The sequence below is a fragment of the Heterocephalus glaber genome, unplaced genomic scaffold (assembly GCF_053883595.1).
Source record: "Heterocephalus glaber isolate CG9 unplaced genomic scaffold, H.glaber_assembly_v1.0 deba00000942, whole genome shotgun sequence".
NCBI lineage: Eukaryota > Metazoa > Chordata > Mammalia > Rodentia > Bathyergidae > Heterocephalus > Heterocephalus glaber.
This window is the reverse complement of record NW_028258174.1, coordinates 816,389-843,313: the sequence shown is the minus strand read 5'-3', so window position 1 is coordinate 843,313 and position 26,925 is coordinate 816,389. Positions and strand designations below refer to the sequence as shown.

Sequence of the window (26,925 nt, the reverse complement as noted above, 5' to 3'; positions counted from 1 at the left end):
CTCTTGTTCTCTAATTATCTTTTTGGCTTCTTTGAGTCTTTATTGTAATTCACTGTTTTGTCCTCAATATCAGATATTCTGTCTTCACATTGGTCGTTTCTGAAGCGTGTGAATTCTATACAGTTTTATTTCAGGTATTTCTGTCTGACATCTTTTCCAGGATGCCATATCCTTGTTGACGCCATCATTTAAATATTGAACTATTTTGGTTAGCTCATCCAGTTTTTTATCTGTTTCCCCAAAATTCACCGTGGGCATATTGAGTGAGATTGCTGTGAACTTTTGGTTCATTTCCTCTTTGAACTCATCTATTTTCTTCTTCCCTTCTGTGAACTTTTCATAGACTTCTGCTACCTGGTTATTTGTTTTCTTCTACTTTTCTGATCCCTTTCTCTGCCTTGGGAGAGTTGGAGGTGATTTCAGAGATATTTTTATTTCCTTGCTTCCCGTTCTCCTGTGTGTACCAGTGTTTATTTGTTTATATGTTCATCTGTGCCTTTTTAAAAAATTATATATGGCCTCCTCTTTTTTCCCCTCCTTTTGGTGGGGGGTTACTGCAGAGTGAGGACTAGAAAAATGAGGAGAATTTGTGGCTTATATGGAGATTGAATTAATGGGTAAAATTACTTATTTAGAATGCCAGTGACTACTTACTGAATACCCTGAACTCATTCCAAGTTTTGTGCTGGGCACAGTATAGTATATAAAAATTACTACTGTCACAGCAGCTGTACTAAATGTGTTTCAAAGTTCAAATTCTGAGTCATCCCATTTGATGAAGTTTCTCATCCATTTTAGCAGCTCAGTGCTTGAATTGTAGTACAGTTATAAATATTTGTGTGTTTGAATTTGGAGCCATATTTTTTTTAAACCAAAAAATTGGCATAAATAAAGTTCAACAGCTTGCATATGTAAACTTACCCATGTAAATTTATTGTTCTAAACGTAACCATATTTTTCTCTGGATGGCAGTTTCGTGTTTTCTAAAGTGACTGATAAATGACAATTGAATCAGCAATGTGCTATCATTATAGCAAGATCAATACTGCTTACTCCCCCACCCCGCCTTCTGTGGTGATGGGGATTCAACCCAGGGCTTGGTGCATGGTAGGAAACAGTCTACCACTAAGCTACAGACCTGACTCAGTACTGCTTACATTTTTGAAGTAATGTGTTTTCTACATATTTTCTTTTTGCTTGCTTTCATATACTTTTCCAACTAAGTTGATCAAGTTCTGCATATCTTTTTATTTTTATTTTTTTGAGACAGGTTCTTTCTATGCAGTTCAGGCTAGCCCTGAATTCACTCTGTAGCCCAGGCTGGCCTTGAACTCAAGGTGATCCTCAGCCTTGGAGGGCTGGGATTACAGGCATGTGCCACCACCCTCAGCTAGTTCTTCATATGTTGACAGTACTTCTTTTCTCTCTCTTATCTTTCATTTGAACTTACCTGACATCTGTCCTATACCTTTATTTCCAGGGTCTGAATGGTGAGATCCATATTTTAGCTCTACAATACTGTATTATACTGGTTTAATGTGTTACCTGTTCTCAGACACCATGTGCTTTTAAATAAAAAATCCATTTGTATTAATAATTTTATAATTTCAGGTCCCGTTTCCCAACCCTTGTGACATTCTGTTTATTCTGTTTCTGCTTTTGTAGACCAGTTCTTATTAGTGGCTGTGGTGATAATGAGTTCTGACTGTCAAAACTTTGTATATTAATGATATTAATAATTTTTCCGAAATCAGTGATAGTTACTTGCTGCTTATTGCATGGCTTTCCTCCTATTTTAGAAACTAGAATACTAAATCCGTTTAGGTGAAATCACATCTAAGTATTGTAACACTATACCAGAAGTTTAATTAGCACTCAAAGAAGTGCAAGATTTTTCCAAAAATTGGAATAGTAGGATAAAGATACAATTTAAAAAGAGTGCAGAATAAACAAGTTTGTTAATCTAAGGTGCAGTGTGTTTAGTCAAGTCATGATTGTTATCTTGCCAGGGCTTTCTACTTAAGCATTTCTTCCCACTGGGTCCCTTTAAGATCCAGACTGTCTTTGAGTTCTAGGAGTTATTTTATATTTAGCTTATTTCTGTCTTTTCTGTTGTTAAAGTGATATCAAAATATCCCAAACAGTATTTCTAATTGGAGTTAATTTCCAAACTTCTAGTTATAAATTTCAAATTATCATTTCAGATCCAAAATGTCAAGATATTGGCTTTCTTAAACTAGCTCTGTTTTTGTTAATAACTCCTTAGATTTTTGTTCTACAGGGATATCTTGTATCTAGTTTTCATGTCCCATCGTCCCCCTCACCCTCACCCCGTACTGGGGATCAAACTCAAGACCTTGCATTTGCCACACAGGTACAGCACCACTGAACTACATCCCCAGCCCCCAGTTTTCATGTATTTTAAGGTTGTTTTCTTATGTAGGATTTTAAACAACTATGAGCACATTTTACATATGTTTTAAAAGATAAAATATACTAATATTTTTCCACCTAGAGCAGTGGTGGTGAACCTGTGGCACGCATGCTGCAGTGGGCTGTTATCATTGAAAGCTCTGCAGAGTTCCCCTTTACTGACCTAGACTATAAAGAAGGAGGTGCAGAGGAAAGACAGTGTGTAGAAATATAGAGAATGGGAAGAGAAGGGAGAAAACTTCATAAGCTTGAATTAAAGGGAAAGACTACATTTAATAGAACTCCTCCCAATATTTTTGTTTATTTTTCAGATATTTCACCCCAAAGAATATATGGTAAAGGATCCAGTTATTTGAGTTATAAATGAGCAATGGGGGAAATGTTGGTAGGGTAAATCAAATTTTAATGACTTTATTCTATTTTTAGTATTAGGATTCTTGAAAATCCTAATTGAATTTTTGTGCCTTACAGGATATGTTATGTTTATCACATATTGTAAAGGATACTGTGTATGTTTTTTTTATAAACAACTAAATTCTGAGCTGATATAAAAGTGATTGCTAATATAATGAGAGCCCGCAGGTCTTTCCTGTTTCTCATCACATCCTTTGGTGCTGTTTGTTTTAATACCATTTTGGAGCAGCCTAAACTTATCATGTGTGTTTAGTATCTGTTGGTCTTCTGCCATTTGAGGAAGTGGAGTGGGCACAGGAGTCGGAGGACCTCAGCCATCAAACACTGGTAGTACAATATAAAGAACTGATCAGACTTGTTGGAAATTGTGGTAATTTTCTATAGCAATTTGGCTTCTCCATATATGTATTAAGTGAAAGAGAAAGCTGCCATGTAATTGTTTTATTTACTCTCTACAGCTCCTAGTACTTAATTAGATGTATAATCGTTGGATGGATTTTACTCTACATGTATCCTATAAGTTAAAGTTTTGAGTCTTGTTCTCTTTTTGTACTGTCTTAGGCTTTCTTTAATCTTCCATGGGATTATATAATATGAACTATTTGAAAATTGAGAATGTCTTTTTTTTGTATTAAATTCTTTTATTGGTACATTGTAGGTATACAACACAATTACATTTCTCATTGGGAATTGTACCTTTACATAATGCATCTTGGTTCTTATTTTTTCCCCATTCCTAGCCCTCCCTTCACGCCCTCCACCCTTCCCTAGTTACAAAGACTTTATTTCCATTTCTTCCATTTCTCATCATTTTTCCTTTCCCTTCTTTCCTTTCCCCTGCCCCTCCCACTACCCCTACCCCTTTGGACCTTTTCTTCCTATTTTACATTATCGATTATTCATTCTAATCGTTGGTACATTTTAGGTATACAATATAATGACATTCATCATTGGAAATTTGCACCTTTCCATAGTCTGTCTTGGTTCTTGTTTTTCACCCTTGCCCAGCCCTCCCTTCAACTCCTCCAGTCCTCCCTATTTACAAAGATTTTGTTCCTATTTTTCCATTTTCTCATATTAATCCCATTCCCTTCTATCCTTTCCCTTAGCCCTCCCACTTCCTTCCCCTTTGCCCCTTTTCTTCCTATTTCACATGACCTATTATACGTTTAGTCCTTATTTACACTTTCAGTTTCTCACACCAGAGAAACTATTTGGTATTTATACATGTGTGTCCTATTTATTTCACTTAGGAGTTTTGCCTCAGTGTGCATCCACTTAGCTATAAATGTCTCTAATTTCTCATTTTTTATGGCTGAGTAGTACTCCATTTTATTAAAAAACTACATTTTCTTTATCCATTCTCCAGTTTATGGGCATTTGGGCTGTTTCCAAGTTTTAGCTATTACAAACGGCACTGCTATGAACATGGGTGCACATATATCACTGTAGTATGATTCTTTTAATTCTTTGGGGAAGATAGCCAGCAGTGGAATAGCGGGGTCAAATGGGACTTCCAGTCCTAGTTCTTTGAGGTATCTCCATACTGCTTTCCACAGTGCTTGCACCAGTGTACACTCCCACCAGCAGTGGAGCAGGGTTCCTCTTTCCCCACAGCCCCTCCAGCATTTGTTATTGGTTGATTTCATGATAGCAGCCATTCTTTCTGGAGTGAAGTAGAATCTCAGTGTTGTTTTCATTTCCATCTCTCGAATGACCAGTGATGTTGAACATTTTTTCATGTATTTATTTGCTATTTCTACTTCTTTGTCTGAGAAATGTCTGTTCATTTCCGATGCCCATTTTTGGATTGGGTCTTTAAATTTGGGAGATCTGATCTTTTTAAGTTCTTTATAGATTGGAGATAGTAGACCTTTGTCTGAGGAAGAGCAGGTGAAGATTTTTCCCCACATTGTGAGTTGTCTCTTCACACTGCTGGTGGTTTCTCTTGCTGTGCAGAAGCCTTTTAATAAGAAGAGATCCCCTTTGTTGATTGTTTGTGCTAGTTCATGGGCAACTGAGGTTTTGTTCATAAAATCTTTTCCTACACCGATGTCTTCAAGGGTTCTACCTAACCTCTGTTCCAACTGGTTCAGAGTTTCTATTTTAATATTTAGATCTTTAATCCATTTTGATTTTAGTTTAGTGCATGGTGAGAGATACAGGTCTAGTTTTAATCTTTGGCAAGTTGAAGCCCAATTTTTCCAGCACCATTTATTAAAGAGGCTATCTTTCCTCCAGTGAGGGTGTTTGGCTCCTTTGTCAAAGATGAGATGGCTGAGTGTGTCTGGTGTTGTTTCTGCATCTTCTAATCTGTTCCACTGGTCCTCAAGTCTGTTTCTTTGCCAGTACCATGCTGAGAATGTCTTTTAAAGGCCTGTTTCAAATAGTCACCATGTACAGATTAAATAGGTTACAAATAGAACAGAATTTACCTGGAGATTATTACAAGTATTAAATTTCTTTGATAAGGCTGGATAGTTTTACATGGATTATCTCCTGATTCATTGCAGGAATTAGATAAATATTATCAGCTTTGTAAATGAGGAAATGAGGTCAACAAATAAGAAATGGGACTGGAAATATGAACCTAGATATCTGATTCTAAAGTGAATATATTTTGTAGTACATCTGGAGGTTGTTAAATCTGGCTACATATAGAATCATCTGGGGAATTTTCAAAAGTACATATGCCAGGGAATCAGATACTATAATTGGGAAGGGTTCTGTTTATTAGTATTTTTAAAAGTCCTCAGTTAATCCTAGTGAGTGGCTTATGAATTTAGAAATGTTGTATTATATACTCCATGTCCAGTTACCCCTGGTGACTTTTTATTTGAAAGCATTTGTCAGTGGTAACAATCAGTAATTTACTAATTTACTTTTTCTCACTGGAAGCATAAATGATATTTATAGTAGAATAAAGAGAGAATATCCCACAATAATAGACTTCCCAAAGATTGTTGTGACTGTAATGGGCTGTCATTTTCCCTGTAGGTGTTGCCAATATTAAAATAGATTTTTGTTTTTGTCTTAAGACTTTATGGTGCTTTCTGAGTGAAGTGAAAATGAACTTGATTACTTGTTCAATTTCTTTCTGGCCCCCTGAGGCTCAGAAAGTGATAAACTAGGCTAAGATAAAAAACATTTTTTTGATTTACAGTAGTTCTGAAAAATAATACAACAGATTACTGGTTATAAGTCTATAAATGATTTTAAAAGGAATACATTTAGCTAACTAGTGCTGACCTACCACAGTGCTCCAGCTCTGTAAATATCTTTTTGGCAATCAAGCTACTTTAAAGATTGTTTTATGGATTAAGGGAAGATGTGAGTATAATTATCATTTTAAAATTTTTAAACTTGAGCACATAGAATAACAGAGTAAGTTTTTTTGTATTATGAATATTATGACTTTTGAATCTTTTTATGTTATACAATTTTTAAATAAAATTGAAATAAACTTAATTGGTTAGTATGCAGTAATTGGGTTCACCCACTTCGAGATAATGACCGTTACTGGATTGACTTGTGGGATACATTTAAAGATATCATAACTTACAGTTATGGTTTTTGGCTGTTGTGAAACTAAAATTTACTGTTTAGTGTTTTTAAGATTCTGCGTAAGATTAGTTTTAACTTTCTAGCAATAGTTTAAAATTATTTACAGTTTTCATAGGCGATAGTTTTTATTGACTTCATTTATAATCTTATGCTATAATAAAGTATGAGTTGTAACTCATTTATCTTTTCAGATTGACAAATTATTTTTCCACTACATCATAGTTAATTTCTTCTCCCAATACATATAATAACAGCATATGTTATTTATAATAAAAATTACTTTTTTGGCAATACTGGGAATCAAACCTAGGACCTTTGCATTAAACTACATTCTCAGTCTCATTTTTATTTTCAGTCTCAGATAAGTCACTAAGTTGTCCATGCTGGGCTTGAATTTATAATACTCCTCCCTCAGCCCTGAAGGGTGCTGGGATTACAGGTGTGCACCACCGTGCCTGGCTTGTTTTGTGTGTGTGTGTGTGTGTGTGTGTGTGTGTGTGTGTGTGACCCCAGGGATCAAACCCAGAGCCTTGACTATGATAGGTAAGTGCTACACCGGTGAATTACATTCAAGCTTCCCTGTTATTGTAGGATATGTTAGGAAACAGAAGGGTCAGGGAAGAACTATTATCTGGTATTAAGAGTAGTAGAGGTGGAACTTAGACTAACTTGCCCAAACTGGACGCCTCCTCAAATATTGGCCCAAGTATGCTTGTACCACTATTCCTGTCCTTACAGTATTTCATGATATGAGTGGAGAAAAATGTCGTTGAAATTGATAGATAGTAAATGGCAACTGATTTGTACCCAAAGAGTGAGAAGATAGAACCTATAAGGATTGGAGGAAGCAAAGAGTGACCAAAAGGGCTTATGGTATTATAAAGTATTGCAGATGGGTTGTGTTATGGCTCTCAACTCTCCCTCCCATAGCTAGCAAAGATTGCTCACTTTTGTAAGTATGGCAGGCAATACTCACATATAATTTGATGGTTCTGGGTCCTGAGTTAGGCCAAACAATCTAGCAGTCCTGCAGTGATTGGGTTTGGGCAGAACCACTTTGCCATCCTGGTTCCTATACTTCCCTTACCTTTTTGTATAATATTGAAGCTCAGCATCTTCTCTTAATTGAATTTGAAGTAGCCCAAATATAATGTTAATAGCAAATAGTTAATATAGTGCTTTATATCTATTAATTCTTTTATTTCTTCCAATAACTTTATGAATATGCTCTTATTACCTTCACTTTATGGATGAAGAAACTGAATAAAAATGCCTTGCTCAGTAGTTTATTATACAACTATTAAATGACAAAGTTGAGAAGTACACTCAAGCATCGTGGCTCCTTAATGTCTGCTTTCCCGCTAGTCATGCAGCATTTGCAATTCCTTCTTTTTCTTGTCCCCATTTACCTAGTTAGCCATCCATTTGGTTATTTCTTTATTAACAAATGTCTGAATATTTACTATATGCCTTGAACTATCTAGGGTGAAGATAGTGAAGACATAGCCCTTTGCTCCTGTGCAATTTATATTTTAGCTGAGGTAGAGATACAATAAATAATTAGACATGTAAATACATAGATTTCAAGTAATGGTAATTGCTTAGAAAAATAGAGTGATGGCCTAGGGAATGATGGGAGAGTTGGACTAGTTTGGATGGGAGTATGAGGGAAATCTGAGGAGGAGACATTTGTGTTGAATGACAAGGAAACATCACTGTGAACATCAGAGAAGTGGAGATTCCAGGCTGTTGAAATTGAGATAAGAACAAGGTTGGTATATTTTTGGGAAGAAAAGAAAAATAACGTCAGAGTTTAGAAAGTAAGTAAATAGTAACTTAGTAAAGTTAGTAAATAGTGAGACCTCACACTCTCACATTGCTCCACTATGTAGGAGTAATAGCATTCCCAAAGGGTGAGAAGAGCCAATTAGGAATCTGCTTTCTGTGGAAGAGGCATTTTATTACTGATAGTATTTGTTTCCTTTGGGCAGAGAACGGTCTGTCCCAGTCGCAGGCAACAAAGGGATACAGTGGGTTGTTTTGTTTTTTTGTTTTAAAATTATTCTTACATTAACTGCATTGTTAAAAGGCATCATACCAGATTGCTCTTTATGGCCTACTAGAGAAATATTTGAAAAATTTATTACTGATATGAATTGATTTATGTTTAAAAAGAGCATTCTGGATGCTGTGTGGAGAGGATAAACATAGAATAACCAACTAAGAGGCTGTTGGTGAGATGAGAAATGGTAATAATTGAGCACAGAAGTAATTGGACTCTGAATATATTTCGATTACTTTTCTTGATGTCCATTTTCCCAGACTGTAATTCCTATTTTTAGGGCAGAGAAATAAATGTTTTCTCTCAGTTTATTCTCAGACAGCAATAGTATATGTCAAAATTTTCCTGTAATCCAGTTTTCATTGCCCTTTTCATTTACTCAAACCACAAATTCCTCTGGCTACAGTGCTGCTGCCAAGATGTGTTTATGTACAGGATTAATGATTAACCTTCTCCAGGCCTGGCACTCCTCTGCCTCCTCAGCCACTACTCCTGCTACTTCTGTGTTAATAATGAATTTCAGAGGCCTTGGACACTTTCATGGGTACTTTGGTTAGGAATTCTCCACCAGATATATCTCAGTTACTTTATAGCTCATGCAGTAGAGGTCCTTTCTGGCTCATATAAGTGTGTGGATATAGCTTTATTGAGCAGCATCTGAGGACTAATAGATGAGCCTAGAGAGAGAGAATGTTCCTTGTTCTTACTTTAACCCAACTGCTCTGTAAGATACACTTCTCCTAATTTGATGACTCAGAAGACAAAATGAATTTCAAGATACACGTCGTTTCTTTGACACCTGCTTTTAGCAGTCTGCCAGAAATTAGTATTTGTTTCTTTTTCTCCCTCCTACTTTGCCTCACAAAGCTGTTTAACATATTAGTTTTGAAGAAATTAATTCAGATAGGTCTATATTTTAATATGTTTTCTGATACATATCTTGAAACTCTGATTAAAACACTACATGTACTTGTAATACTGATTTGAATAATACTAGTAGATCTAAAATTTCATGAAAAGTAAGTTTCTTTCTGTAGTGATTTCTTTTAGCCACTTGTTTTTCTTTTCAAAGAACATCTTAGAGTCTCTCTTAAATATCCTATCATAGTGACATTTATTTGGGGTGATCTACTTGTTGTCTTGGCATTGTGGATGTTAAAGACAGGAAGTGGTCAACCCTTCACTGTTTTATGAGGGTCCCAGCCAACTGAATTGAACTTTTGAAGCAAATTCCCAGTGAACCCTCCAGGTGTACTGTGTAGGATTTTAGGCACATTACTTCTAGCATAAGATTGAAAATTATTTTGCTTGCAGTTCTTTCCTCCCATGAAGTTTAAGTGAAAGAATAGGTAAATCCTTTAAAGGTGCCACTGTTTCGTCATGTCAGGAACAAATTTAAGCAATCTTATGTCTTGGAGAGCTTTGAATTTAATTAATTTTTATTGTGCTTAGAATCAAACTCAGGTATTCACATGTGCTAGACAAGTATTCTACCGAGTTATATACCCAGCCTGGATTTTAAAAAAATCTGTAAAAGCAATAGAAAAGCTTAATACAGCAGACAGTAAAGAAAAATTGATAGCCACCAGGATTTTTGAAAAATTCTATTTTTGATCTCTTTTAAAAAAAATAGATGAAGTATTTCTGTATAACAGTCTGTTTATTTATTGATTGATTGATTGATTGATTGGTACCAGGGATCGAACTTGGGTCCTTGTGCTTGCGCAGCAGGTGGTGAAACCACTGAGCTAAATCCCCGGCCCAACAGTCCTTTTATTTTATGATCCTTGATTTATTGCTATTCTTAAATGCTACATTTTAGAAAACACAACAGTTTATCGTGTATCTAGTAGTTCTGGCAGAAAGTATATTTTTTATCTTCCTTTCTCAAAAGCAAGTTGGAGGCCAGCCTGGGCTACATAGTGAGTTCAAGGGCAGCCTAAACTGCAAAGTGCGCCCCTGTCTCAACCTCCTTCATCCTTTATAAGGATAAGTGGCTTTTAGTTTTAGTTTTTCCCTACTTAGTTCATTTTTGTGTTTTGGAGTGAGAAGCACATAAATTTGAAAATTGCTGAAATTGATCTACATTTATCATTGTAGATGTATATAATATATGTATAATTGCATATGGTTCAAAATGTGAATAGCCAAAGATCATACTTCTCATTACTTATAAATATTGTCCTTGATTGCTAATAAAACAAATTGCCAATTTTATGACTCAGTTATAAATAATAGCATAGTTCCAATACTCATATTGCTTAAAAATAGGGAAATATATTCTTGATTCATTAATATATAGGATAATAGAACATCATCGTTTCTTCTGCGTTATTTGATTTATTGTAGTGCTGAGGATTGAACCCAGGACCTTGTGTATTTGACGCAGTCTTGCTACTACTACTCAACTACATGCATTGCCCTTTAGTTTTTTCTTAATTATTGATTAAAGTATTGAAGATATACTAATATTACAAAATCCACTGTGAAAGGCACTTGATTATATGCTCAGTCATACCTGTGATTTTATGTCTATTTGTATCTTCTGTTAATAACATTCACTTATAAAAATTAGTTTATTCTTGGTTAGAGCACTTTTAAGTATTGCTTAGTATGCCAATTTCATATAGGCATAGAACTTGAGAAGATTAAAAGTAATATTAATACAGATCCTTTTGTCTCTCTTCCCTTTTAACATGGTTTTATCTATGTAAGTCCAGTCAGGGGATAGAATCCACACAGGGAGTTGAACAGGGTAAGTTTTTATAAAGAATTACTAAACTCTGGTGAAAGAGTGACTATAAATAAGAAAACAGAAGGACAGATTTACATGGGTCCCCTCTCCAAGTCTGAGATTCCCTTCTGGGGAAGGTATAGTTCAGTCCATAGAATTAGAGGTCACTGTCTTGCCCAGGCTGGGTCTGTAGTCCTTTGGCAGTCAAAGTGATCTGAAATGTATGTGGCGTGGCATAGAGAAGGTGTGAAGTCTATATGGGAAGTTGCAGGTGGGCAGCCCTTTTAGGCCTCCAGTGTGCCCATCCAGATAGGAAGCCTTTGGAGTGCCAAATTCTGTGTTGAGAGGGCACATTATTGCTAGGCAGAGCCAAGGTTGCTGGCTGGGCTGGCATTCCACTTAATGTCCTTACCCCAGTACCACTGATCCACCCCACAGCACGTGAAAGCTGCAGAAGAGCCCTGGAATCTCCTTTCAACACTCTGCTGTGAAATCTGAATATGGTTATCACTGGTTTAAAGGATTTGGGTCCATATAGTAGTGTATTTATTGAAGAGTAAACATGGAGTTGAAGATTATTATATTAATAAGAGCCACAGTACAGTTCTTTTTTTCATTCACCTACTTTTTGCAATTATAGTTTTATAAAAACTTTTTACCAGTTACCTTTCTGTACTTTTTATTATTCGTGATTATTTTCCTTCCTTCAATAGTATTGATATTTTGACTCAAGGATAATTGTTTTTGGGACCTGTTCTATGCATTATAGTATTGTTAGCAGAATTCCTGACCTGTGTCTACTAAATCCTAGCCACAGACACACAGATTTGGCAACCAAAAAAATCTCTCTAGATATTATCATATTTTGCCAGCGAGGCAAAATCTTCCCTGGTTATGAACTATTGCTTTAGCCGATGTTGCTTTCTCTGTTAGAATTGGTATAAAATTGTTATAATAAGGATTTGCTTATGTTTTTTAACTAGTTCAATTTTAATAAGAGTCTTCAATAATTATAAGATTATTTTTAGAATTTTCTGTAGATTTTATTTCTGGTCACCTTACTATTTAGTTGCAGGGATAGGGTTAGAAACCAATTTTTTGGAAAAAACATTATGTTCGGGCTGGGGATTTAGCTCAGTGGTTCCACTGCCTGTCTTGCAAGCGCAAGGACCCGAGTTTGATCCTTGGTACCAAAAAAACCCCAAAAAACAAAAAAACAAAAACATTATGTTCATAGTGTTCTACCATATTCATTCTTTGATTCAAGAGCATATGCTATGCATGCACCATGCTGGGTGTTAGAGATTAAATAACAAGACATTGAGTAAAATTTTCAAGTATACATCAACAACCATTTGAGTTAGCTGCCACATTCTTTTTTGATACTTGATGTTAGACATTTTTAAAAAGTGTTTGAAGAATAATTGTTTTATATATGACTGAACCATGCCAAAAGAGCTACTCTTAGCATTAAGATAGAGTATGTATTTATTTCTTCTTTTTGTAGGAAGTGATCCATCACTGAGCTACACAGTATCATCACTTTTTATTTATTTTATTTATTTATATTTTAAGTGCTCGGGGTGGGCTTGAACTTGAGATCATCCTGCTTCAGCCTCGCAAGCAGCTGAGATCGTTGATATGTGCCACCACTCCTAGTTGTTAAGATACAGTTTTGAAACAGTTGTGGACTTTGAATTAGAAGACCCAGATTCTGGTCCTGATTCTTTTTTTTTTTTTTTTTTTTTGTATTAAATTCTTTTATTGGTACATTGTAGGTATACAACACAATTACATTTCTCATTGGGAATTGTACCTTTATATAATGCATCTTGGTTCTTATTTTTTCTCCATTCCTAGCCCTCCCTTCACGCCCTCCACCCTTCCCTAGTTACAAAGACTTTATTTCCATTTTTTCCATTTCTCATCATTTTTTCCTTTCCCTTCTTTCCTTTCCCCTGTGCCTCCCACTACCCCTACCCCTTTGGACCTTTTCTTCCTATTTTACATTATCAATTATTCATTCTAATCATTGGTACATTTTAGGTATACAATATAATGACATTCATCATTGGAAATTTGCACCTTTCCATAGTCTGTCTTGGTTCTTGTTTTTCACCCTTGCCCAGCCCTCCCTTCAACCCCTCCAGCCCTCCCTATTTACAAAAATTTTGTTCCTATTTTTCCATTTTCTCATATTAATCCCATTCCCTTCTATCCTTTCCCTTAGCCCTCCCACTTCCTTCCCCTTTGCCCCTTTTCTTCCTATTTCACATGACCTATTATACATTTAGTCCTTATTTACACTTTCAGTTTCTCACACCAGAGAAACTATTCGGTATTTACACATCTGTGTCCTATTCATTTCACTTAGGAGTGTCACTTCAATGTGCATCCATTTAGCTATAAATGTCTCTAATTTCTCATTTTTTATGGCTGAGTAGTACTCCATTTTATAAAAAAACTACATTTTCTTTATCCATTCTCCAGTTGATGGGCATTTGGGCTGTTTCCAAGTTTTAGCTATTACAAATTGTGCTGCTATCAACATGGGCACACATATATCACTGTGGTGTATGATTCTTTTAATTCTTTGGGGAAGATAGCCAGCAGTGGAATAGCTGGGTCGAATGGGACTTCCAGTCTTAGTTCTTTGAGGTATCTCCATACTGATTTCCACAGTGGTTGTACCAGTCTACACTCCCACCAGAAGGGGAGCAGGGTTCCTCTTTCTCCACAGCCCCGCCAGCATTTGTTATTGGTTGATTTCATGATAGCAGCCATTCTTTCTGGGGCGAGGTGGAATCTCAGCGTTGTTTTCATTTGTATCTCTCGATTGACCAGTGATGCTGAACATTTTTTCATGTGTTTATTTGCCATTTCTACTTCTTTGTCTGAGAAATGTCTGTTCATTTCAGATGCCCATTTTCGGATTGGGTCTTTAAATTTTGGAGGTCTGATTTTTTTAAGTTCTTCATAGATTCCAGATAGTAGACCTTTGTCTGAGGAACAGCAGGTGAAAACTTTTTCCCACATTGTGGGTTGTCTTTTCACTCTGTTGGTGGTTTCTCTTGCTGTGCAGAAGCTTTTTAATAAGAAGAGATCCCACTTGTTGATTGTTTGTGCTAGTTCATGGGCAACTGAGGTTTTGTTCATAAAATCTTTTCCTGCACCAATGTCTTCAAGAGTTTTATCTAACCTCCATTCCAGCAGGTTCAGCGTTTCTGTTTTAATATTTAGATCTTTAATCCATTTCAATTTTAGTTTAGTGCATGGTGAGAGATATAGGTCTAGTTTTAATCTTTGGCAAGTTGAAAGCCAATTTTTCCAGCACCATTTATTTATTAAAGAGGCTTTCTTTCCTCCACCCAGGAGCAGGGGATATCTTTCCATTTTTTGATATCAACTTTGATCTGTTTTCAGAGTGCTATAGTTCTCAGAGAAGAGGTCTTTGATTTCTTTTGTTAGGTTGATTCCTAGGTATTTCAGTTTTTTGAATGCTATTGTGAAAGGAATTATTTGCCCTATTTCTGTCTCAGTGAGTCTGTTGTTCATGTAGAGGAAAGCTATTGATTTTTGTGTGTTGACCTTGTATCCAGCTACTCTACTGAATTTGGTTATTAAGTCTAGAAGACTTTTGGTGGCGTTCTTGGGGTCTTCTATATGGAGTATCATGTCCTCTGCAAATAATTTCAATTTGACTTCTTCATTTCCTATCTTTATTCCTTTTATTTCATTCTCTTGTCTAACTGCTGTGGCTAATATTTCCAAAACTGTATTGAAGAGGAGTGATGATAGTGGACATCCTTGTCTTGTTCTTGATTTTTGTGTGAAGGATTTCATTTTTTGACCATTGAGTATGATATTGGCTGTTGGTTTTTCATAGATGGCTTTTATCAGATTGAGATAGAGACCATCTATTCCGATTTTTTGTGGGGTTTTTATCATAAACGTATGTTGGATTTTGTCAAATGCTTTTTCTGCTTCACCTTTTTTCTTGTCCCTTCCTTCCTTTCTTCTTCCATCCTCTCTTGTTTCCCTTCCCATTTGAACATTTTCTTCCCCTTTCCCAATATGTTATATATTTTAGTCCTTATTTCCACTTTAGTTTTCTCACAGCAGAGAAACTTCAGTACTTAAACATGTGTGTCTGATTTTTTTCACTTAAACATGTGGTCTCAAGGTCCATCCACTTAACTATAAATGTCTGAAGCGCATCCTCCTATATGGCAGAGTAGTTCTCCATTGTATAAAAAAACCCCACATCTTCTTCATCCACTTGTCAGTTGATGCACATTTGGGCTGTTTCCAGGATTTAGCTCTTACAGACTGTGCTGCTATAAACACGGGTGTGCATATATCGCTGTGTTATGATGCTTTTAGTTCTTTTGGGAAGATACCAAGAAGAGTTATACCTGGGTCAAATGGAACCTCTAGTTTTAGTTTTTTGAGAAATCTCCACACTGATTTCCACAGTAGTTGCACCAGCCTTCATTCACACTAGCAGTGGAGAAGGATTCCTTTTTACCCCCAGCGCCTCTAGCATTTGTTATTGGATGATTTCTTGATAGCAGCCATTCTTCCCGGAGTGAGGTAGGATCTCAGCATTGTTTTAATTTGCATCTCTCAAATGAACAGTGATGTTGAACATTTTTTCATATATTTATTTCCTGTTTCTAATTCTTTATCTGAGAAGTATCTTTTTATTTCAGTTGCCCCTTTTTAAAAAATTATTTATTTTTCAGTACTGGGGATCGAACTCAGGACCTTGCATTTGTGAGGCAGGTGTGGTGCCACTGAGCTAAATCTCCAGCCCTCATATACCCATTTTTGCAATGGGTCTTTAAATTTGGAGATCTGATTTGCTTTAGTTCTTTATATATTCTAGATAATAGTCCTTTAACTGAATAGCTGATAAAAAAAATTTTCCCACGCTGTGGGTTGTCTCTTTACTCTGTTGGTGGTTTCTCTTGCTGTGCAAAAGCTTTTTAATAAGATGAGGTCCCAGTTATTGATTCTTTGTAGTATTTCCTGTGCGGTCTGGGTTTTGGTCATGAAGTCTTTGCCTACTCCTGTGTCCTGAAGCATTCTACCTATTTTCTCTTCCAGCAGATTTAGTGTTTCTGTTTTAATATTTAGATCTTTGATCCATTTCAATTTTAGGTTAGTACGTCGTAAAAGATATGGGTCTAGTTTTAATCTTTGGCATGTGGAAAGTCAATTTTTCCAGCACCATTTATTAAAGAGGCTATCTTTCTTCCAGTGAAGGTGTTTGGCTCCTTTTTAAAGATAAGGTGGTTGAGTATGTCTGGAGTTGTTTCTGCATCTTCTAGTCTGTTCCATTAATCCTCAGGTCTGTTCTTTTGCCAGTATCATACTATTTTGTGAGACTCACTTTCAACAAAAGGAAAGGAAAGGAAATTGACTGGAGATGTAGCTCAGTGTTAGAATGCTTGTCTAGTATGCATGAGGCTCTAGTTCCAACCCCTACTACCCCACACACACCCACCCAAGCGTAAAGAAAAAGTACTGTGTTCATTATGTCTTTTCAGAAGCATCTGGTAGGATTTTTTTTTAAACTTTCATGTCTTATTATAGTATTCCTCTTTAATAATAAATAATTTGTATCATTTCAGACAGATTTGACCAGTTTTGGGCCATCAATCGTAAACTCATGGAATATCCTGCAGAAGAAAATGGATTTCGTTATATCCCTTTTAGAATATATCAGGTAGGAAGTAATGTTTTAAAAAAAATACCCATTTGTGAAAGTCCCAGACAGCTTACTTGTTGAAGCATTCTTGTCCTAAACTTTTAAGTTTGTACCTAACTGAACAGTATTAGGATTTCTCAGATCTGTAGCTTTTGGTGGCAATCAAATCAGAGATTTCACTGAAATTTTTGACTCATATACACTTCTTGCTCATTATTTGTAGCTTCTGTATTTGCTGATTCATTTATGTATTACAGTTATTTGCAATTTCTACATCAGTACTTGAAGCACTTTGTGTCTTTCATGGTTGTACAGAGTGGTAAAAAATTTGATTTGCCTCATGCCCAAATTCCCAGCTGAAACTGAACAAAGCAACATTTTGCAGTCTTGTTTCACCTCACATACTGTCTGTTTTATAATCTATTGGGTGCCATGTGTTATTTCTGTTTTTTGCACTTTTTTGTTGGTGAATTTTGCTTTTCAAAGTAGACCCCAGGGCATGATGTTGTTTTTAAACAAAAATACACATAAAGCAAGATCACTCATGAACATGTTATGAAAAAGGCTCACAGAAATGTAACAACCTCTGCAAAAGTGCTCAGTGTATGAATTTTTAACATTGTAGAATCATTTATGATTCATTAATCTTATTTTCTTATAAAATGAGTGCCATAGACACATACTTAAGGGATTCCCATGCCTACCAAAGTGTCTTATTTGTGGAATTTAGTGGAATAAAATATGCCATAGTCTCGGAAGACACTTCCAAAAGAAGAGTCCCAAAATTTTTTTGAGATTTATATTTCCCAGCATTTATGTGGATTGTTCAGATCTGGCATATATATTTAACACTACTATAGTTACTTTATTGTTGATACATTAAGTTCCTGTAGGGAATGTCTATTATAGTATTACTTAATGCAGAAATTATTATTGTCTGTATAATAGTGCACCTTTACAGAGGAAAGGTCTTCCTTTTTTAAATTTGTCATTCATTCTAAAAGAAAACCAGCAGTCTATATCTCTTACTATTGTGTCATAATACAGGAGGATTTTTGAGAAAGGGGGTTTGGTGAGGACAGAATGACCAAGAAAATGTGTGTGTATGGACAAAATGGTTTCTGTAAATTTCTGTAATTAGATAGAAAGGGGGAAGGTAGAAAATTCTCAATTTGCTTGACAAAACCTGGCTACCAGACGGGGATTCTCTTAGAGCAGAATTTGCTGCCTGATCTTTACTGTATCCGGGCAGTGGGCATTTTCTCTTTAAAAACAAAAAAAGCCTGAGGACTTTATTGGTTCTCAGTTAACTGTACAACTTTGCTTTTGGTTTTACCCCCTTTCCATTTTGGTTCTTCTTTATTGAATTTCAATAAAATTTCAGATCTCTGGTATGTAAGTGAATGTAAAAATTCAAGAGTTCTAGCTTTTGCCAATTTATCATTTCCTGGCTTTCCCCATTTTGTATTTTTAAATTTCTATTTATTTATGACCGAAGATAGATAGGACCTTGCTTTCCTTTTTTCAAGTTATATAATCTAAAGGTATTTCTGTTGCTAACTTTTGATTAGTTTATATAGTTGTGATAGTCTGTTTATTAAGCGTAGCTTTTACTTAGGCAACATTTTGATTAATTGGCACCCTTTACTTTTAAATATAACTATATGTAAGTAACTGTACTATTTGAGATCCTAAATTAATAAGATTTAAAGAAAATCTGAAAAATCTGTGTTTATTAAGACATAAATGGAATGATTTTTACTAAAATACTTATTTTACTCTGCAGAATCTTATTAGAATTCCTATATAGCAAGGAGGGAGCAAGGGGGCCTGGGCATATTTGAATAAGGCCTATTTTCATGTTGAAGTCTCAAAACTATTCTAGGAGGTGGGAGTCATTATTTGATTTAATAAATGAAGAAACTGAAAGTCAGATTTTATGTCAGTCGCTCAGAATGACAAAAGCAAAGAACTGATTTATGAACAGTACATAATTTTTTTTGTAAAATTTTCACAACACATTTATCACAGAAAACAAAGTGTACCTTTGTCAAATACATAAACTGATAGCAACCCAGAAAATATGTGACTGGTAGTGGTGTTTTAAGATTAATTTTTTGTAAAGATTGTTGGAAAACTATTTCTCTGTCATCTGCAGTGTATTCATCATGGGCTCAAGAAGACTATAATCGAGTAACAGGGTATTAATGGTAAAAGTTAAATTTGTCCAGAGATGTTACAGACCATGTTTCTCTCATTTACATAACAGTTTGGGTTGGTGTGTGAGTTTCAGGTTTGTGTTCCTAAAATCCAGGTGCTTCAGTAATAGCCAGTATTCTAGAAATGAGGTTAATGGCAGGAAGTGTTTTTGAAATACAACCAAAATTTTATTTAGAATAGCACATGTAAATAGATGATAACTAATGAGGACATTTGATCAAAAAGATTTGTAAAATGACCATGTAGTCTTCTAAAATTTAAAAAAAATTTTATTTGTGCATGTTTGCAATACATAATTACCTTCATTGTGGGGAGTTGGTACATGTACATAACACATCTGAATTTTTTTTATCTCTTTCTACTCCTCCTTCCCCTCCTCCATCTCTTGGTCTCCGTCTCTTTTGCAAAAGAGTTGCCTGCCTGTTTCCTATTATCTTTTATTTTGCTCTTTATTTCTATTTTGTGTTTCTCATGTAAGAGAAACCATGTGATATTTAATTTTGTATGTTTGATTGACCATGATGAAAATAAGGCTATCACTTTTGTTTTTCAAAAAGCAATGGGTTTATAAGGTTGTCCTGGGAATATACTGTACTTTGGGTAAGAAAGATTTATTCATTTCTTTAATGTGAGTTCATTTACTTACAAGTATTTGCATGCTGTGTCCACTGCTGTGCGTAGGAGGTTCCCATGGTGATTAATATTATGCATCACCAATTACAGAAAGCTTATGGTCAAAAGGTTAAACTAAACAACTCACTATACAAACAAATATAAAACTGCAGCAGTGATTTCTGTGAAGAAAGAGTTATATAGTGCACTAAAAGCATAATGTCCGTAGGTGAAGTTTGGGAGGACAGACAAAGCTGTCTTGCTTGTTACATCCTAATATCTGACAGCTAGATGGACTCATGGGTAGGCACAGAGTCACAAGAAGAGCTTTGAGTCAAAGGGGGCCCTGTGAATCTTAGGACATCCTGTTTGTCTTGACACAATTAGAGTGGGGGGCCAGGGGTTTGTTTAGCTCAGTGGTTCTGCCGCCTGCCTTGCAAGTGCAAGGACCCAAGTTCGATCCTTGGTACCAAAAAAAAAAAAGACAATTAGAGTTGGGGCTTCAAGAGTTAGAGTCAGACCTTATTAAGGAGTTTTTTCTTTATCCTATAAAGAATAAATAATCTGAATATCCATTCCTATTTAGTCAACAAAGATCATTTAATTATCTACATGTTTTTGAGATTGTAAATAAATTCACCTAGCCTTCTTAGGAACAATTTAACAATGTTTAGTTTTACACAAAAACACAAAGCTGGTAAGCTATGCTTGTTGTCTAATAATAGCTAACGTGCTCCTACTTGTCTTTGGAAGATGTTTTTCATCAGTTATATAATAGTAAAATAAACTAGAATTAGAATTTAGTTTTATTATCTTTCATAATCACCAGAACGTCTTTCCCAATGAAAAAATGAATTTATTACTCAATAAATGAAAAAAAATGTTCATTTTAATTTGGAGGTTTACTAGCCATTTTTACTTAAGCTAATCTATTACTTCCTATTGTATTACGCTTAAAAATTTAAACAGATAGGGATTTTGGAAGAGAAAGAGGTCTTTTTTTTTGTTACTGGGGATCAAACTTAGGACCTTGCACTTGTGAGACAGGTGCAGCAGCACTGAGCTAAATCTCCAACCCAAAAAGAGCATATTTTTAAAAATGGAAACTAGGATGGTAGGCATTAACTTGGTGCTTCCTAAATTGAAGGAGCCAAATTTTACAGTTTTGTTTTCAGAAATGTTGATTTATTAATGTTGAAGTGTGAGAATACAAATTTGTGGCAAATTATGGCCACATTTGTTAGGATTCCTGCTCTTCCAGGGTTATAAATGTTGGTGAGATATAATTCTGTTCTTGTTGTTTTCTATTGGAGGAGGGACTTATTGTTTAATAAAGTGATTATTATTGCTTCACTTTAGTTTGTCATTTCAAAAAAAATACATTGTGCAATTTGTAATACATTTTGACTGTGCAGATATTTAATTTCTTTAATAGAGTGAAATATAAATATTCTATGTTACATAGCTAACCATACGTTCTTTGCTTGATTTTTTAAAAATTGGTACCTTTTCTTTTTCAAAAATTTATTTTAAAATGTTGAATCTTGGTAAAATACATATAACATAAATTTTAGCATCTTCATCATTTTTAAGTATACAGTCCAGTAGTGTTAAAAGTACATCTACATTGTTGTACATCTGTTCTCCAAAATTTCCTGAAGAATTGAAAGTCTATTATCTTTTAGGCAGCTACTTTTTCTGAGTTTGACTATGTTAGGTACCTCATGTATGGGGAATCATACATTATTTGTCTTTTTTTTTTTTTTTTTTTTTTGGTGCCAGGGATCAAATTTGGGACCTTGTGCTTGCGGTGCAGGCAGTGGAACCACTGAGCTAAATTCCCGGCCCTATTTGTCTTTTTTTTTTCAGACAGCCTCACTAAGTATTCTAGGCTAGCCTCAAACTTGGAATCTTCCTGCCTAGCCTTCTGAATGCAACATTCTTTTTGTGACTGACTTATTTCTCAAGGTTCACAGGCTGTATCACCAAAATTTCCTTCTTTCTTAAGGTTTAATAATACATATATATATATAATATATATAAAATATTATATATGTATTATATATATATATATCTCACATACTGTTTATCCATTCATACATTAGCTAGGCATAGTGCCACATCCCTGAAATCCCAGAAGTATGGGAGGCTACTCCCCAGTACTTCCTCCACCCAGATCCTTAAGGGGTAGCAGACTTTAAAGAGCAGAAAGTAAACATTTTCAGCTTTGCAGACCAGATGGTTCTGTTGCAACTGTGTGGCTTTGTGGCATGGAAGCATCCTTAGAAAGTTTGCTCATGATAGGGATGGCTGTGTTCCAGTATAGCTTTATTTACATAAACAGGTGGATGGCACAGTTTAGCTTGCGGGCCACAGCTTGTTCATTCCTAATACAAACTATCCTTTTTCCACTGGCTAAACAGTCTACCTCTGCTTTTTATTAAAGTGGTTTGACTATTGGAATTTATGTCTAGATACTCTGTTCTACTTTTACTATATTTATTTATAATTCTAGTATTTTTCTAGCAATTATTCTTTTTTTTTTTTTTTTTGGTACTGAGGATCGAACTCTGGACCTTGCATTTGCAAGGCAGGCGGGAGAACCACTGAGCTAAATCCCCGGCCCTCTAGCAATTATTCTTAATTGTGTGTTTTCATAACTACTGGAACAGGTCATTCTTCCCCCTTTTCTATACTTTTCCCCTGGTTATTTTCAGTCACTCATTTTCCCACGTGGCTTTTAAAATTGCTTTATGCAATTTCTCATAGTGTGCTGTTTAATATAAGCAGAAATATATTAAATTTCAATTTTAATTTTGTTATAATTTGTCTTATACTTGCTTGGGCAAGATGATCTCTCTCTTAAGCAGATTTTCTTTTATGTACAAATTCTATAATTTTCTTCAAATAGATCTAGTGCTTTATTTTTTATATTTTTAGATGTTTTGTAGGTTTTAAAATTCAGTGTCAATTTTTATGTATTTATGCCATTGGTGAAACAAACAATAATATTGTTCTTAATGAACCATTTCTTTTTCTGAAATGCATTGTTAAGATGCTTGCATGTTGCTCCTAGCAGACATTTCTGTTTGGTTTCTTGAATTAACTGATTTAATTTTAACATTTCATCATTTAGAATTATAGTCTTTATTAGTAATTCTTTTCCAGAATATTTAATGAGAAATGGATGCTAAATCATTGACTAATTTGAGGCTATTATTATTTTCCTTTTACATTTGGCACTTTGGTGTTTTCACTCCATAATGTTGACCTTCACTTTGTGTAAGCTCATGATCATATTCTTTTTTGCGGGGGAGGTTACTGGGGATCAAACTCGGGACCTTGTGCTTGCGAGGCAGGCGGCAGAACCAGAGCTAAATCCCTGGCCCTTCATGATCATATTCTTAAAGACCCATTTATATACCAAGACACTGTTCTTTTACTGCTTTTTCTCCCCATGAGATGAAACCTTTAGAATACTTTCCCTTTGCTCCACTGCTTCATTCTACTTTGCAGAGGAAAGTGGAAAAATGAAGCGTTCCACTCCTAAGGCCTAGTTTTTGTTCAAGTAGCTTAGCATCTTCAGTTTGAGACTAATTCTACACTTTTCCTTTGCAAATATGAAATAGGGAAATATATGTCTTTTGTAAATGGAAAGTGATCCAGAGGGAAGAGGGGGGAGGAGAGAAGGGGATAAGAAAGAACCTGGATGTGTTACGTATATGTACCAACTCCCCATGAGGAATATAATCATATACTGCAAACATAGTAATAAAAAATTGAAAAATAAAATATGTGTGGCTCATACCTCATGTAAAGAAAGACACAAGTATACAATGAATGCTCACTTCTTTTTTTTTTTTTGGTACCGGGGATCGAACTCTGGTCCTTGTGCTTGCGAGGCAGGTGGTGGAACCACTGAGCCAAATACCCGGACCTAAATGCTCACTTCTTGAAAGAACTCTGGTCTAAGTGAAGATAACAGTTACAAACAGAATACTGGTACGTTGAAGACAGATCATTAATTTTCAACTTTTTGTAATGAATAGCAATCTAAGATTAGTCCATAAAGTTAATTTCACTTTTTAGAGTAATTTAGACATTTATTAAACATACAAGTAAAAGAATAGCACTTACAGAGTGCTTCTAAACTTGCCTATTAGCCTATTTTTCTATTGAAGTATATAGTCTCTCTGTAATCAGTAACCTATGAATTACCCAAGGACAAGGACTGTTTCATTTCTCTGTATCTTTATAAATGACTCTCAGAGACTATTTCCTATTAGAAGGAATGAATGAATGAATGAATGAATGAGCAGATAATAATTTGCTTTAGTCAGTGTTTGGGGGGGTGTAGGGGACAAGGTCTTGCTATGCATCCAGGTTGGACTTGAATACTCCATTCTCCTGCCTCAGCCTCTTGAGTGGTGGGACTACAGGTGTGCACTACTGGCCTGACAGTGTTGATATTATTCTAAGGTAAAATCTGAATCATACTCATCTTAAACACCTTTTAAAAGGGATAGGCATATTCAGGCCTGTAGGGGGCAGCCCAACATTGCAAGTTTTCAGTGCCCTTACTGAATATGCTATTACTCTCAGCTTTTTAGAGTTAAATTGCTTTCTGTAGGAATTTCTGAAAAATAAAGCAACTGTTACATACAAGCTCATTTGGCCAGGTATATTTTAAAACAAGTGCCTTGTATCGGAATGGGAACATCTGATACATACAATTTGCTGCTTTGTTTTTAGAGCATTGAGTGAGAGCAAATATTACTACTTTTTAAGCTTTTAAAGAGCTTCTTAAGATTTGCTGTATCTAATGATTTTAAAATAATCTGATGGCAAATATCTCTAATTTATAGCTAGAAAAATGAAGATATGCCAAATTAATGGTATTTATCCCAGACTATTAAAATTGTCATTAGGTAAAGTTAACATTTTCTCGTTAGTAATTAGTTGCACTAAGCTAGGTTATTGTTTCAGTAATTGAAAGATTAAAAAACAGTGCTAGTAATTGTTTTTTTGTTTTTTTTTTGGTACTGGGCATCGAACTCAGGTCCTTGCTCTTTCGAGGCAGGCCCTGGAACCACTGAGCTAAATCCCCAGGCCAAACAGTGCTAGTAATTAAAACAAAGTGTAGATGGAAACAATAATAACCGACTTTTATTTTGTACCTCATTGAGTGCCAGATACTGTATTTGCTCACTTGGTCCTTAACTATTGTTCTCTGGATTATGTGCTATTATATAGATGGGATAATTGAGATACAGATTGGTCATTGAAACTTGTCTAGTCTTACCTACCTGGTAATTAGAAGAACAGGATTGGACCCCCAGGCAGTCCAGTCTGGTTCCAGAACCTATTCTCTCTTTCAAGTATTAAATTCATTACTTTGGGGGTTTTTTAGCCCTTTTTTTTCATAACTTTCCATTTGAGACTATATTCCAGTTTTCATACACATCAGGCTTATTATGCAGTTTCCTACTTTCTGTTGCTTTCTACCTTCAGGCCATTTTCTTCTAACAGCATACATAGACAGAAAGTAAAAAGGTAACATTTTCCCTTTACTGTGAAACAGCTGAAGTTGTAGGGTTTATCTTTTTATGTACAGAAAGTTTTCTCTAATAATTAATTAGACAGTTTTTAGTGATCAATTAAAACATCAACTCTCAAATTTAGGAATTGAATGAACTTTGTTCTTCATGTTTATCCAAGTTGAGCATGCAGTTATTTTAAAGCCAAAGTAAATAATACCTCATTTTAAAATAGTTTGATTCAAAGATGGTTTTATTTTACTAACCCTCTCCAAATAAAATTCTTGGTTATAAGAAGAAACTTAGTTTTTAAAAATTATCTTAGTCTAGCATATAAATTACTACCTATTGATATGTATTTTCTTTTATCTTTTGTTAAATTTCATCTTTCCTTAATACCTTTAAGAACATGAATAGTTACAGAAAAAAATAAGCTAGACTTCAGTTGGTTAGTTTGAAAACTGATAAAAGCTTACACTAAATGTAAGATTGCTTAAAATGTTCTAATCATTAAAAAAATGTTCTAATCGTTAAAAATAAAATTGTTTCATATCTAATTATGCAATAGTATTCATGTCACAATAAAGAGCTTTGTGTACAACTCATACAAATGTTTTAAAATTAAAGTTTACTCTCTGGTTATTATTTTTTAAGGCACCTCAGACCATAATATTTTCCCCCCACTTTTTTTTTTTGGTACCAGGAATTGAACTTGGGATCTTGTGCTTGCAAAGCAGGTGGTAGAACCCCTGAGCTAAATCCCCACCTCTTTTGAAACACAGCCTTGCTCTGTAGTCCAGGCCATCCTTGAACTTGCTCTGTAGCCCAGGCTGGCCTCAAACTCATGATTCTCTTGCCTCAGTTTCCTGAGCGCTGGGATTACAGCTGTGTGCCACAACAGGTAGCTTTGTCAATCTTGCTGCTGCTTTAATGGCTGACATCAGCCCTCCCATTTTTTCACTAACGTGGGCTTTAGCTTCCCAATTTACTGCTGGCCTAATAGGATCTTGGTAGTAGCAAAGCCTGTGACTAGTTCCTATCCAAAGAATGTCTAGTTCCTTCAGTTTTACTATTCAGAAAGATCTCTAAGGCCTGTTTGTTTATTCATGTCACTATTGCCTTTTTCTTTCCATCTCTTTTTCTATCTACAGAGAATGCCAGCATCTAGACTGATTTCTCTTAGGGTGATCAGTCAGCCAGTTGAATTCAGTTTCATGATATCCGAAATCTGCTCAATCACTTATCTGTTCCAATAGTGAGAACTGACTTCTAATTTTTTTCCTGTTCTTCTCATAAATGATTTTCATATAACATGCCAGAACACACAACACCTGTCTGTTAAGAACAGAATTACTAGGCATTGATTCTCAGTAATGGTTCCTTCTTTTGGGTAAATAGAAGAGTTGCTTTTGGTCTAATTACTCATACTTTAAAAATAACTACTTGCTAATAATTTCAAATAGGCATTATATATATGGTGATCGCTTAGAAATACGAGAAGGAAAGGGCCGGGGATTTAGCTCAGTGGTTCCACAGTCTGCCTTGCAAGCGCAAGGTCCCGAGTTCAGTCCCCGGTAACAAAAAGAAAAGAAATATTAGAAGGAAAAAAAATAATTTAAAAGAGAAAAGCTAATGT

General features: G+C 35.2%; 1 protein-coding gene across 5 annotated transcripts in view; it reads left to right on the top strand.

Moving 5' to 3' along the window:
• The window catches only part of Atg5 (autophagy related 5), a 215,909-nt gene that overhangs the window by 79,769 nt on the left and 109,215 nt on the right, over positions 1–26,925 (top strand). For all 5 annotated transcript variants that reach the window (XM_087208692.1, XM_013076112.3, XM_004855441.4 and 2 more), the window contains exon 6: positions 16,844–16,938. In XM_087208692.1, coding sequence (XP_087064818.1) covers positions 16,844–16,938 — 95 coding nt within the window. The remainder of the gene's footprint in view (positions 1–16,843; positions 16,939–26,925) is intronic.